The sequence below is a fragment of the Vanellus vanellus genome (assembly GCF_965231255.1).
Source record: "Vanellus vanellus genome assembly, chromosome: 5".
Taxonomy (NCBI): domain Eukaryota; kingdom Metazoa; phylum Chordata; class Aves; order Charadriiformes; family Charadriidae; genus Vanellus; species Vanellus vanellus.
The window spans coordinates 80,615,533-80,630,382 of record NC_138910.1 but is presented as its reverse complement, the minus strand read 5'-3'; the positions used below and the strand labels follow the sequence as shown (position 1 = coordinate 80,630,382).

General features: G+C 55.6%; 1 protein-coding gene across 1 annotated transcript in view; it reads right to left on the bottom strand.

Moving 5' to 3' along the window:
• SGIP1 (SH3GL interacting endocytic adaptor 1) overlaps positions 1–14,850 on the bottom strand; it is a gene marked incomplete at both ends in the record, with an annotated part of 68,173 nt that overhangs the window by 9,026 nt on the left and 44,297 nt on the right. Inside the window, 6 exons of the mRNA XM_082484079.1 lie at positions 616–675; positions 4,276–4,402; positions 5,433–5,554; positions 8,593–9,048; positions 12,573–12,647; positions 13,931–14,023. Coding sequence (XP_082340205.1) covers positions 616–675; positions 4,276–4,402; positions 5,433–5,554; positions 8,593–9,048; positions 12,573–12,647; positions 13,931–14,023 — 933 coding nt within the window. The remainder of the gene's footprint in view (positions 1–615; positions 676–4,275; positions 4,403–5,432; positions 5,555–8,592; positions 9,049–12,572; positions 12,648–13,930; positions 14,024–14,850) is intronic.

Here is a 14,850-nt window from a genome sequence, read left to right as displayed (position 1 = left end):
CTTCTCCTCAACGAGGGACCCCAAAACCCGCAACGCCTCCGACCAGCACAACCCAGTGGCATTTCAGCCGCACTTGCTGGCAGCGCCGGCACGCTCCCGGTCCCTCGCGGCGGAAAAATCTGATTTTTTCAGCCGGGAAAGGGGCCCCGGCTTGGCAGAGAACCCCGTCCCCCTTTGGTTTTTAATTAGCCGCACTGTGCCACAGCCCGCCCGGGGTAACGCGCAGCTCGCGAGGGAGAGTAGAAAGAAGCCCTGGTTGACAGAGTCAAGTTCCTCGGCAGTGCAAGCGGTTTCGCTCTCTGGTTTTCACTGCAGTCTCAGTACGAGAATATTCTTTGGGGTTTTGGTTTGTTTGCGGTCATTTGGTTTTTTGTGTTGGTTTTTGGTTTGGTTTTTGTTTTGTTTTGTTTTTTAATAAATAAAGAGGGCAACGGATCGTGGGGACAGATGGCACGAATCAAATCGAAATTATTCTGGTCGAACTTGCGATGTCATCTAAGTAGCCATAGCATTTCGCACGGAAAGCCGGACTGGAGCCTTTGAAGGGAACCCCGGGAGTCAGAGAGCAAGAGCAAGGGGAGCAAGTCGTTACCGGGTATGCTATGCACTACTTACCTTCGAAAGTCAAATAAAACTTTCCTCTGTCAAACCAAACGAGGGAAGGCTGTTCATTCTCTGTATGGCCAGGAGTTGAAGCGGGATGGGAAAGGTTAAGGAGAGGGAGAGAGAAGGACACAGTGTGAGTCACAGAGCAGGTCATTTATCTCGCTACGGGGAGGGGACGAGGCGCTGCAAGCCGGTCACGTGCAAGGCGAGGAGAAGCTTTTAAACTCTGGTTTTGGCTTAGGAAACAGAAAGCAGAAAGCAAAGCTATGGAAGCCCAGATGGAAGAGTACTTGTGCTCGCTTGGTAAGAGTTTTGGGGGAGGTTGACTTTTTTTTTTTTTTTTTTTTTTTTGTCTAGAGTAGAAGAGGTTTCTCAGGTCATGCGCTCCGTCAGCATATTCTAACTGCGCTGATTTTGGCAAACGTGCCTTATCCTCTTCACCTCCGGCGACGTCTCCGCCGCGCCACGACGGCAGCAGCGAGCGTTTCCCCGGCGGGATGCTGCGACCGCATGCCACGCCAGCGTGCAAAATAAGTGACAGTGAGCCGGTAGGTATTTTCTGTTGCACTTCAGGACATAAAACTTGCAGATAAACAGACATACGCACACAGAGCAGGAGACGCCTAACTGGAATTTTTCCTTTCCCATTACAACCGCCAGCTCCCTGCGCTCACACCGCCTCGAAAGCCACGTTAGACACCGGGTGCTGTCGAAATAACTAGGGGTAAGGTGGGAAAAAGGTGGTTTTTTGTGCTGTTAAATGAACCCTTTTGAATTCAGGAGGTGATAGCCTTTCACCTCGCGGTCCTTTTTGCCACTGAGAAACTGTCATGCAAGGTGCTGCGAGCGGTGGGTGCCGGGGCTCGGGCACACGGGGCGCCCGCAGCCGCCCCTTCCCCAAGCCAGATGTCTCGAAAACGCCCTGCTAGTACAGTACCTGCAGGCGTTTCACAGCGCCTTTCAAACGCGGGCAGTTTGTCAACAAAAGCATCATCTTCTGATAACACAAAGCAGAAGAAACGCAAAGGAAAGGAAAGAAAAAAGAAGAAGAAGAAGAAAAGAAAACAATAACAAAGAATGAAAACACGAATCCCAAATGAAATCGAGCAGCGCGCTGTATCAACGAAAAAAGACAGAGAAGGATTTTAAACGAGAAAAATAACGCAAGGGGCGCTGACACAGAAATAACGGCTGCTTTCTTTGCGATAAATTATTCAGACTGCACATGCAACCACACAAGGAAAGCAAACCGGAACAGCACGGAGGACAAATAAACGAAGTCACTTTTCCACGTGCTCTCGGACAAACTCCGTCGGACTTTGCCACGGGACACGGGAGAGGGAGAGCGCGGAGGAGACCGACCCTGTGGACAGCCCCGGCCAGGTCGGGGTGTCCCAGCCCCGTGCCAGTCCCACGGGACCCCCAGCTGTCCCCGACCCGCTGCCGTCCCCCCAGACCTGCTCCCACCCCCCCTGCCCTTCACACCTTTCACCGTAACTTTTCCTCTCTCTGCGTGACAAACCCGGGAATTACATGTTCTCCCTCCTCCGCTATGGGGTTGCAGCGAGGCGAGCGCTGCGGGGATGCTCGCCGGTGGCCACCCTCGCCCCGGTCGCCTTAGTGGGGACAACAGGGAGATGCTCAGGCTTTCCCAGAGCAGGTCCCAAACCCTCTCTGCATCCCCACACCCCTAATCCGGCTTTTCCCAGGCCAAATCCTGGCAATGCAGCACCCAGCTTCACGGTTTGCATGGAGCTGGAAGAGCCTGCGATCCGGGGATGCTCCTCCTGGCCGCCCCCGTTCAGTGTCCCCCTGCCAAGGGGTGACCCGAGAGCCCTGATTTCGGCTCTCTTTCAAGGAAAGACCCCATGGAGGGGGTGGGAGCTGCCGGGGCCAGCAGGCACAGCTTCTCACTCCCCCTCCCCCCCATGCAGCCGCCTCAGCCCCCGCTGCTCGGGGCGGGTAGGTCATTAAAAATCTCAAGGAGCAATTTTTGTTGGCAAAAATCGAGGGGGGGGGGAAGTTTTAAAATTAAACCTTAGAGGGGGGAGCCTTCACCTGCTCAGCCCGCAGGACCAGCACACCGCCCCTCTTTCATGGCCGCTTCTCCCAACCTCCTGAAACCTTCCCCCCCCCCCGGACCGTCCCTGTCTTCGACCTGGCTGCTCCCCTCCATCAAAATCCTGTTTAACCCCGTGTCCGCAGGCGCCGGCTGAGACCACCGCCGGCGGCTCGCTGCCGAAGCTGCAGGACAGCGGGCGCAGGCAGGACCGGCAGCCGACGCACCGGGGATGCTCGGGGCTGATGCTCGGGGCTGGTGCTCGGGGCTGGTGCTCGGGGCTGGCCGACCCCTTGCTCCAGAAGCATTTATTTATTTTTTCCCAGCAGCACACCGTGACGGTGACCAATGGCCGGCGAACAGGTACAAGCATCTACGACACCTCGAGAGTGAAGCGAACGACAGGATGGAGACGCAGGGCAGAGACTCCGACAAACCTACGGGGAGGGCTCAGGGAGGGGGGGAGCACGCGCCGCCACCGGCACCACGGGGACGGCACCCGCCGCACGGCTCAGGCCGTCCCATCGTCTTCCAACCGTCAAAGATGGTGTCGGGGTGGCGACGGTGGCGCTTCCCCAAGGTGAGAGCCGGTGGGAAACGCTGCAGCCGGGACCGTGGCCGAGCACACACGCGCACCAGCCAGGTTTGGTTTTTGCGGAGGGTTGGGGTTTCTGCTGCCTCCACAGAGCCCATCTGCCGGCGTACGCCGGCCAAAGTTCCTTCCCCGCCACGCAAACCAGGCGTGCTCGTCAGGAAAAAACAGGGAAAGAAAAGAAAGAAGGAAAAATAAAAAAAAAGGGGGGGGGGGGTGGGAGGAGGGATGTTCCTGGTAAGAAGATGGAGCTGCGGGAAGCAAGGGGGCGGTGGGGCCGGCAGGCGGGTGGGATGGCAGGGAGGGATGGAGGGAGCGCCGATAGCGGGACGGAGGGGACGGAGGGGACGGAGGAGGGAGGCATGGGGGGGGAACCCCAGCGCGCGGAGCCTGGGAGCTGCCAGCCAGACTTTATTTGCGTTTCTTGTCTCAGGCCCTGGGGGGGGTTTGGCAAAACCCTGTGTATTTCTGGACATTCCTCCAAAAGAAAACCACAGCGCTTTGTTCTGGTCTAGGACCGTGTTAAGCTAACGGTTTGGAAGAGCCTTTTCCAAGACCTCGTTTCCCACTACGCTTTAAGGGGAAGTATTAATTTAAGATGTTCAAATAGATTTCATATCAGTTGTCTCCTGGAACCCAGGGTCTGGCTTCCAGCCCCCCTCCCCTCCAGGGTACAAGCATCCCTTGCAAAAAAAAAAAAAAAAAAAAAAAAAAGCTTATTTTGACCAAATTTACAGACCATAAGCATATTTTATATTATGTTTCGCGTGGTGATAACCTCTACCTTCACCGGCCGCTCACTGTTCACGACATTTGGAGCTGCCACAAAGAAAGCTTCCCTGGGAGCATCGCGTTCAAGATCCGCCACCCTCCGCCCCTCAAACCCCTTTAAAAACCTGATGAAAATTAACGAGCGTGAACCCGAAGAACAATCTAACGAATGAGAAGGTTTCGGGAATCTTTTAAGGGCATTCAGAGGTAGGAAAGGTGAAAGAACAGCAGTGCTGTATGTTTTTACCAACGGTGGGAGTGGTGGCTGCACTCAGGGAATTGGTGGAAGATATGGAAGAAGTACTTTCAGCCCGGGCTAAAGGTGCTATCGGAGGAGGGCTGGATGAGTGAATAGGAGGGCTAAAAGGCCTGGACTGTAGAAAAACATAAAATAACAAAAGGTTAAAGAAAACACGCACAGCGACATTTGCATCAAACAAAGAGAAGCTTTTGCCTGAAGCCGTAACCCTCTGTACCTCCAGGCCCTGGCGGCTTGGTGCAAAACTGAACGATTTTAGTTCTTTTAGTGCCAATGACGGTTTTAGTCTGGACCTAGAAAAATGGCAGACGATTCCCACCATCTTGCGGGTCTGGGTGTTTGAAGTCCCCATCCGCACCCAGGACGGGAGGCCCAGGGGGGCCGCGGGATGGAGTTAACGCATCGGGAAGGGAGCGGTGCCCACCACGTGCCGGCTCACTTGGGGACAGCTCGTTGGGGATATCCTTTGGGGATAATATGGATCCGTTGGGGAAAACAGGTTGCCCAGAGAGGTGGTGGCTGCCCCATCCCTGGAGGTGTTCAAGGCCAGGTTGGACGGGGCTTGGAGCGACCTGGGCTGGGGGGAGGTGTCCCTGCCCATGGCGGGGGGGTTGGACTACATGGCCTTTAAAGGTCACACCCAACCTAAACCATTCTGTCATTCTATGATTCTAGAATTCTATGATTTTGTATCCATAACATCAATCCAAAATTTCTCTGCAACTTACCCGAAGACCCCAGCAGCCCGGCTGGTGCGGTACGGTGGTGGGGAGCCCCACTGAGGATTGCCAGGCACCCCCCCAGCCGGACACCCTTCCCGGGGCAGCCAGGCATGGCCAGACCCTTCCCACGGGCACATTCCCTTTTTACACCCATTTTCTGCCTCGACCGTAACCGCCAACCACCGCTCGCCCGCGGCTGGCGTCGCCGGCAGACAGAGCAGGATGTGCGCAGCGCCGTTTTTCCACCCGCAATTTGTCTCGGTGAACAAACTATGTCAAACTCGGACCAGCCCGGGCAGCACCCGCTGGTTACTCGCTCCTAACGATGCTCTGCTCCGTTAATCTGTCTCACTGGACTGTGCAAATGCGCGTCCCCCACCCCGACCCTGCGCGCCACGCTCCCACTCGCGGCGCTGGACGTACCACGTCGGCGACGGCGGGCTTGCCGGGGGGCAGCTTGGGCCGGGAGGGGGGCCGCGGCGGCGGTGGCGGCGGGGTGCCGCAGGCGGCCAGCGGCGTGCCGGGACGAGCCGGGGACGAGGAACCTGCAACAAACGGGAGCCGTCAGCGTGCCGCAGGCTGGCCCCTATGGCTGTGCCCCGTCCCGCCCCCCCAGACCCCCAGACCCCATCTGGAAGCAAAGCAGGAGCCAGCGGGGGGGGGGTCCACGCATGCCCTGCACAAGGTCCCCTTGGCCATCGCGCCACACCGGCTGCTTTGTGTGCGAGAAGAGCTTTTTGGGATCGCTGATGCCGATGCTCATCTGCACCGAGGACCTGCCCCCCTCGGCAAAATTATTATTGGAGGAATCTTATGGTTTTACCTAAACCCCAGTAATACTGGCAGGTGAAAAATGATGTGCTGAGAAGGAGTTTAACCCTGAGCTGGCCGAGCGGCACAGCCGGTGAGAAGGTTCGCTCCTCCATCACGGGAACGAGGGGTCCCAGCAAGAGGGGCAAAGCTTTGTCCGAGCGAAGAGGAGAAAAGGTGGAAAAGCGAAGTTCAGCGTTTCCCAACCCTCTGGAAGAGTTTCAGAGAAGGAGAGGGTGCTGTCCCTGGGGTTCACGCGTCCCCAGCGGCTGCTGCTTTGCTGCAAAGGGGCACTTCTTCCAACCCAATCGAAATTCTAACAGATACTTAAAAGGACCGTTTTCCTCGGTGCACAGAAATCCCTGCCGGGGTAAGATCAGCGGTAATCGGGGCTGTACAGAGCAGTCGGAGGTTGTGCCAAGAGAAGAGGGGCGGCGGGGGCCGGGGGGGGAGCGGCGGACCCCACGGCGCAGGACGGCTGAGCTGGCGGGTGCTGCCAGCCTCCGCGGAGCACCGCCGCGCGTCACCATCTGCAGAGCGGCGCGTTGCGCTCACGGTGGCCGTGAGGTGATGTCTTTAGCTTTATTTTTTTCCCCCCGCTTACGAGAGAATCAGTTTGCGGGGTTTTGCGGGTGATAGCTCAGACCACGGCAATAGCAAAGCCAGATCTTTAGAAACGAGATGGAGAGGTAAAGGACAGAAGCGTAAGACAGGAGATGGGCGTGTTTACAGGGGGTAAATCCTCGCCGTTCATTTGCGCAACTCCAGCATTCAGGCCATTCTTGATTTAGAAGCTTAATTTAGCAACCCAAGATTGAATTTTTCCTTCCTTATCCCAACAAAAGCCTGACAAAATAGGAATTATTCAGGGAAAGCAACCTAGCAGCACTGGATGAGCATCACAAGACGGAGACTTCGAGGGCGTATATTGTGGGAGCAACCAGCAGCAAGCCAAAGCCCTGCCAGATGTCAGTGTTCATCCAGGGAGGTTTATTCTTCAGGTGTTTGAGGTCTCTGGGAGATCGATGTACCTCTAGATATTTTCTACAAGGAACTGTGGCCAGCATGTTGTAAATCAGCGTAAAACCAGTAGCCTGCTGGGATGCTGGTCCCCAGGCCTGCCTCGGTGACACGCAGGAGGCCGGGCTCCCATGGGATGCGATGGCAGGAGGGTGTCCCAGGGTGGCTCTACCCCACGGCATCCCAAAACTGGACACCCCTGGGGCCAAATCCAGCAACGGGGGCAGGGGGAGGGGGGTTGGAATGGTGGAGAGGGCAGAAATGGGAACGGTGTTGGATCCACGCCACACCCTGAGACTGGCTGCGGGTTTCTGAAGATGCACGTAGATTTGGTGTGTGTATTTCAACGCTCTGCATCTTTTCCAGCTCGCTCTCCCACGCCGGGCTGGGCAAGGCTGAGGCGTCAGGGGGCTGCAATACACGGCGAGCGGAGACGGGAGATAATTTCCGGGGAAGAGATGCCACGGCAGCCTGGCTCCATCCAGCCCCCGGCTCCTCTGAGTGGAGTTTCTCCATCCATCCCCGCGTGGAGCCACCAGCGTGTCCCCATCCTGCGGATCTCCACTCACGCAAGGCATATGGGGTGGAGAGCAACGTCGGAACAAACTTGTTGTTTCCCACTGCCGACCTCATAGAGAAGTCCCAGCTCCAACCAGTGCCACCAGGATCTGGGTGCTGGACCCCAACCCACCCACCCACCCTACAGCCACCTCGCCAAGCCGCCACAGAAAAGCCACCACCACTGAAGCAAAGCCACACTTGCAATGACAGCCACGCTCAGGGGGGACAGCCCCAGCAGCCCCCCCAGAAGGTGGCAAACCCCCAAAGCAGATGGCATGGCTCTCACGCTCACGTAGGGCTGGTGACAGCGGTCGGGGACGGGGCTGGGGAGCTGCGCACCTGCAGGGGTGGAGGTGCCCGCAAGGCTCTGCGGGGGTAATCCTCTTAAAAAAAATATAATTTCTCGTGGACGCAGGATGGCAGCGCGGTGGCTGGTGGGGACGAGGACTTGCACGTCGTGGCTGCACCAGTACAATAAGTGCTCTGGGGTCAACCGCTAAAAGAACATGATCAGGTTGCACCTTCTCAAGCGCTACGGGAGAGCCTGTGTGAGCTGACCTCTGACGAGCTCGTTTGCCCTAATGGGCACGCCGACATTTATAATTAAGCAGGTGAAGCCAGGCAGCCAGCGCTTGCCAGACAAACCTAGGGGGTTCTGCCCTCGCGAGAGGTTTCTCCGGATCCGCTGGGCATCCACACTCTCACAGCCCAGAGGGCTGTGCCAGACCCGTGCCACCTCCGGGCTGTGAGTTATTTAGTCTTCACAGCCCCAGGGGGAGGGTACGCGGTGACCTGTCTGTCTGCAACAGGTTCAAACCCCTCTGGGTCTGAGGCTTGCTCAGATTATTCGCCTGAAACGTTTCCACCTATATTCACTCTGAAGCCTACTGAGGGCAGAGCTGCAGCAACGGCAATCCTATGCCAAATCTTGTGGTGGGGGTTATGTGCGTAGCAGAGGTGGGAAGGGCAGCTCCCGGGAGCTTTGGGGAAAGGCCATCAGACCCATCCGACCATGAGACACGCAGCAGGGAGCGGGGGAGAGGACACAGGAGGCTGAGGACAGACGCTGGACGTGGAGGCACGAGACGACTGGGCAGGAGCGCGGGCGTTGGGCACAGGCACAACTGGGCGGGAGGGGACGGCAGATGCGGTCACGGCCACACCGAAGCACACCCAACGCCGCGGGACGTACCGCTGGTGCTTCCCGTGCCGCTGCTGGCGCCCGGTCCGGGTGAGGAGACCACCGTCCGGTAGGTGGGCGGTGGAGGGGGAGGCGGGGTCGCTCTTTGTCCCAGCCCAAAATCTTTGGGAGAGGCGGCCGGCTCCACGTTATCATCCTTAAGGTGGGGCTGCTCAGAAACCTTCTTGTGAACCTCGTCCAGGTGGAGCGGCGAGGGGAGCGGGCGGGAGGGCTCGGCCGCTGGAGCGTCAGCCGGGCTGCCCGCTGCCGCCGGCGGGGAGCCCGCTTTTTCCCGGGGCGTCAACTCCGGAGTCGTGTTTTCCGGGGATTGATCGGAAAAATTGACCCACTTGTCTTCTGCGTTAACCGCAGCAGACTTAGGGGAGAGCACGGGGCCAAAAATGCTGTCCAAGTCATTGATGGACGGAAGTTTGTCCCTTTTGAGCTCTGCTGCTGTCTGGTCCCCTCCTGTGGTCAAAGTAGTTTATTTTACACTTAGCATTAACCGCGAGAACTGCAGTCGCACTATTCTCTACGGGGGCTCTACATCAGCTGCTTTCTAGAGGAGATGCTTTAAAAGCGTGTTTTCTTATAAGCTGCCGGGGAATATAATTCATGCGCAAGGAAGTTTCTTCGCCAGGTCACGCGCAACGTACAACGAACCGCGCGGGACTGAAATACATACGCCGTGTGAGAGACAGCATGCACCACTGGCCAAGCCCCTCTCCTCCTCCTCCTCCTCCTCCTCCATTATTTCACACACAGGGGTCCTGTATCCTCCCAAAATTTACGCCTGGCTCCCAGCCTTTGTTGCAGATCGTCAAAATAACGTCGTTATGTCATTATCATCACTCTGAATTGTCAGCGGATAATAAACTTATGCACTCAGACGGGTAACCTAAAGCTCCCTTGCATATTCCACTATATGTATATATTTATATGCAGATACATATTTCTATGTATATATTTATATACATATATACACATATAAATATATTTATATACATATATACAAGGGTCAAGCCAGCATGTTTAAATATATATATATATTTAAAATAAATATATATATAAAATAAATTTATATATAAAATAAATATATTTAAACATGCTGGCTTGACACTCGCGCTCTGGGCACGCGGTACAGGCGAGCAGACGGGCTGTATGTATTTCAGTCACAAGCAGCGGCAGATAAGAGTATTTTAGGGCTCTACTCGCTATCTGAGCTACCACACCACACCGTTCACATCCGACTTCCCAAGCGACACGGAGACGGGATTCATCAGCAAAACGTGAACACATCCAGAGGAGGGAGATCCTCCCGCCTTCCCTTCCTGCGCTTCTCTCCCCCGAGGGCTGGAGCCTCTGCTAAAACTAATGTGCCGCCTCCTGTCGGCATCCCACCCCTGCTCCTGTGCTAGGGGGAGCCGCCTGGGGTTCTACGGTGAGGGAATAAGATATAGTCTTGCTGAAACAAAGGGGCAGAGGGGAGGAGGGGGGAGAAAGGGGCAGAGGGGAGGAGGGGGGAGAAAGGGGCAGAGGGGAGGAGGGGGGAGAAAGGGGCAGAGGGGAGGAGGGGGGAGAAAGGGGCAGAGGGGAGGAGGGGGGAGAAAGGGGCAGAGGGGAGGAGGGGGGAGAAAGGGGCAGAGGGGAGGAGGGGGGAGAAAGGGGCAGAGGGGAGGAGGGGGGAGAAAGGGGCAGAGGGGAGGAGGGGGGAGAAAGGGGCAGAGGGGAGGAGGGGGGAGAAAGGGGCAGAGGGGAGGAGGGGGGAGAAAGGGGCAGAGGGGAGGAGGGGGGAGAAAGGGGCAGAGGGGAGGAGGGGGGAGAAAGGGGCAGAGGGGAGGAGGGGGGAGAAAGGGGCAGAAAGGGGCAGAAAGGGGCAGAAAGGGGCAGAAAGGGGCAGAAAGGGGCAGAAAGGGGCAGAAAGGGGCAGAAAGGGGCAGAAAGGGGCAGAAAGGGGCAGAAAGGGGCAGAAAGGGGCAGAAAGGGGCAGAAAGGGGCAGAAAGGGGCAGAAAGGGGCAGAAAGGGGCAGAAAGGGGCAGAAAGGGGCAGAAAGGGGCAGAAAGGGGCAGAAAGGGGCAGAAAGGGGCAGAAAGGGGCAGAAAGGGGCAGAAAGGGGCAGAAAGGGGCAGAAAGGGGCAGAAAGGGGCAGAAAGGGGCAGAAAGGGGCAGAAAGGGGCAGAAAGGGGCAGAAAGGGGCAGAAAGGGGCAGAAAGGGGCAGAAAGGGGGAGAAAGGGGGAGAAAGGGGGAGAAAGGGGGAGAAAGGGGGAGAAAGGGGGAGAAAGGGGCAGAGGGGAGGAGAGGAGAGGGGAGAAAGGGGCAGAGGGGAGGAGAGGAGGGGGGAGAAAGGGGCAGAGGGGAGGAGAGGAGGGGGGAGAAAGGGGCAGAGGGGAGGAGAGGAGGGGGGAGAAAGGGGCAGAGGGGAGGAGAGGAGGGGGGAGAAAGGGGCAGAGGGGAGGAGAGGAGGGGGGAGAAAGGGGCAGAGGGGAGGGGAGGAGGGGGCAGAAAGGGGCAGAAAGGGGCAGAAAGGGGCAGAAAGGGGCAGAAAGGGGCAGAAAGGGGCAGAAAGGGGCAGAAAGGGGCAGAAAGGGGCAGAAAGGGGCAGAAAGGGGCAGAAAGGGGCAGAAAGGGGCAGAAAGGGGCAAAGGGGAGGAGGGGGGAGAAAGGGGGAGAAAGGGGCAAAGGGGAGGAGGGGGGAGAAAGGGGCAAAGGGGAGAAAGGGGGAGAAAGGGGCAAAGGGGAGGAGAGGAGAGGGGAGAAAGGGGCAAAGGGGAGGAGAGGAGAGGGGAGAAAGGGGCAAAGGGGAGGAGAGGAGGGGGGAGAAAGGGGCAAAGGGGAGGAGAGGAGGGGGGAGAAAGGGGCAAAGGGGAGGAGAGGAGGGGGGAGAAAGGGGCAAAGGGGAGGAGAGGAGGGGGGAGAAAATAAAGGCAAAAGGAAAAAAAAAAAAAAAAAAAAAAAAAAAAAAAAAAAAAAGAGACGCCTGCCACTTGCTTTACTTGTCGCACAGGCTGAAGTGCGCGGCAAGCCAGACCCCCCGCAAATAAGCCCTCAGACGTGGCTGGGCATTGCGTTTGATCGTGTCGATGAATCTATGCGTGTAGGGGGACACTGCCAGTCTGGCTGCTTAGATAAATAGGGGGAAAAAAAAAAAAAAAAAAAAGAAGATACGGGAGCATGAATGAACTATTGATGGATGGAGCAGTAACTCAGCGCAGGGATTTCCCCATGGCCATGTCAGTAATGCCCCGAGGTGCTCTGTGTGTGCGTGTGTCCACACAGTGCCCTGTCCGAAGACCAGGGACTGTGCATCCATCCTTCCCCCAAACCTGCACCTCCCGCAGCCAGCGCCCTGCCGGCAACATGAATTATATGCTTATAAGCACCTGATGGCCTCTGGCTGCCTTCAACACCATCTTTCACTCCCTTCCTTCAAGCTGTAGGTACCGTTTTGTCCTCCGTCCCCTCTGCACACCCATCTGCCACCCCCGGGCTGTGGGACTGGGGGGGGGGGGGGGGGGGGGGGCTTTTCCCATCATCCCAGACAACAGGAAGACTCAGGGAGGGCAGGACCAGCCCCCCCGGCACCGCATACCCCCTTATTTCATCAGCAGTGCCACTCCGGGCAGTAACAGCGCTCTAATTATTCCCAATTTTGAGCAGGACTTTAAGATTAACATTGCTTTTCATTTCTAAAAGTGAACGATCCCAAAGGTTGGGGGGGTGAGAGGGTGGAGAGAACATTAATTCCACCAGGGTGACGCTGGCCTGGGACTCAAAGGCATCTTTGCATCCCCCCTAAAGCATCACCCTGACTGCAGCGTCTGCCAAAGCACCACGAATGCAAAGGAAAGAAGATGCACACGAAGGCCAAATCCGTGTCCAAAACACAGCCACGGGGACCCAACCACCCCAGCGCAGCCCCCGCGGGCTCCGGATGGCTCTACCGGGGCTGGGCGAGGGCGCACGCAAGGAGGTGCCACATCGATCTTTTACCTATTCCCACTGGCAGCGGAGAACCGGTGCGCGGCGGCGTGGCCGGGATGTTTTTCGGTGGGAGCGGTGGAGGCGCTGCGAAACAGAGCAGAGAAGGGGGGGGGGGGGGAAGGAAAAAAAAAAAAAAAAAAAAAAAAATAAATCAAATCAGTGGCGGTGCGTTAGGATACCCACAGGGTTTGGCGGGAAAAGGGGATGCGGCAGTGCGCAGCCGAGGTGGGAAGAGGGCAGCAGCACCGGCCCTGGGACGATGGCTGGGCCAGCAGGAGCATCCTCGTAGCACGGGAGATTACGGTGTGCTACTGAGCAACAAGCCATTGCCAGTGACCTTTTTTATTGGGTTTATGGATTTTTTTTTTTTTGGTTTACAGTTTTGGGTTTTTTTTGTTTGTTCGTTTTTCCCCCCCACAGTTTGTTTTTATTTGTTTGTTTGTTTTCATTTTTAAATTTTAGGTTATCTTCAAATTTTAAAATCTTGAATTACCATTTCAATTCAAACCTGTAGCCTCGGACCAACGTATCCACCTCCGCATTTCTCATGTGCCCATCCTGCACGGATCCAGGAGGAGGAGGAGTACCATGGCTAATTAACCCAACGCTGCTTTATTTTTTTCAGCAAAGCAGATACAAATAGCACCCGAGGCCGAACCTCCTGGAGGAGCAGCCCAGCAGGCACCGTGAAGCATCCATTTCAATCACGAGTATCGCGATCCCCTCGCAAGATCGTGACGTGGCCAGAGGTGGCCTTGACCTTGGCATATCGGCACCGGCCAGCCCGGCAGCAGCGGGACAGGGGGTGGGTTTGGCATGAAAGAGGTTGTGCTCGTGGCCGGGGAGAGGGAAAAGGATTGGGGAACAAGGGAAAAATGGCTCTGCAGCTGGGGAGGGGGAAAGGCCATTCGGTTCCCCGGCTGCCCCAGGCAACGGGAAAGGTTGCAATGAGAACCGGGGATTTTGGGGCTGCCTCGCCCTTCCTTATGTTAACCCGGAGAAAACGGCGCTTCTGACCTTTCCAGCCAAATAAAAGATGTCATTAACACGGGCGATCAGGGACTCCTCACCCCCGGGGGCGGGCGGCTTTAACCGCTGGCTCCATGCAAGATGTTTTCCCCAGCAAGGATGCTCATCGTCTCTCCCAGCCTGGGTACCATCCACCCCATCCTTTATCAACCCCCATCCTTCCTCCGCCCCAATGCACTGCAGTGAGAGTCAAGCCAGGGGATGAAAAAAGCCCCAAACTCTCTAGGTGATTAAAACGTTACAGAACTGCACAGTGCAGATGAGGAAAACTTAAAGATTTGCTTTGATTTCTTTATCTATTAATGTATTTTCGGTTGATAACCTGCACGGTCACTTACTTCCAGTTGGAAAAGGTCTCGGTAGCTTTGGGGACTCTACGCTGGCGTTGACGGGCTGGACCGAACCCCATATCTCAGGCTGATCCAGAGTTGCTGAAAAAAAAAAAAAATCAGAAATAAATAAATACACATGCAAAGGCATGAATAAAACTATTTTCTTACAAATACTAAAACACACAGACGAGGCGCGTTCATCTGAGGCTTGCAAAGGGAAACTAAACCGTGACAGAACCCTCTCTTTAATTAAAGACAGGGGGTTTTCTGTAATGTTGGGTAATTACGAGCTTGCCCGATTTTTAAGCGGGACACGCAATTAGTTTGACACTCATGCTGCTTGACAAACAAAACAATGTCGTTTATGTATTCGGAGGCTTATTACGTTAAGTGAAACATGGCATTAATTGCAAAAATTGTCTGGAATTTTAAAGGATACACATGAAAAAAAACCCCAGTTATTGAAATGAAAATATCCTGTTATATTCACAGACACTGTAGGAGAAGAAACGCTCTTCTATATCTCATTTAAACTTTTTGTGGTTTTGTGTTGGTTTTTTGGTTTGGTTTTTTTGTTTGTTTGTTTTTTTTTAAGGCTACGTGTAGAGAACTACACACAAACGTAGTTTTGATTAAAAGAATTAACTGGAGTCATTAATTACAAGGCATAAGTTGGGTACAAGTGGCAGTGGCCATTTCGTGGTAGCCGGCCGGGGAGAGGAGGAGGAGGAGGAGGAGGAAGAGACCTCTCTGGGCACAAACCGCTCGGGCAGGTGAATGGGGTTTTTCTTTGGGGAGAACAAGCCTTGCAAGAACGCTGTGCTTTGGGAAAGCCATTAAAAAAAAAAAAAAAGAAAAAAGAAGGGTTGAGGGGAAGCAAAGTGTCCTTCTACTCCTGTCCAGGGGAACGCAGTTTCCGGGGGGAA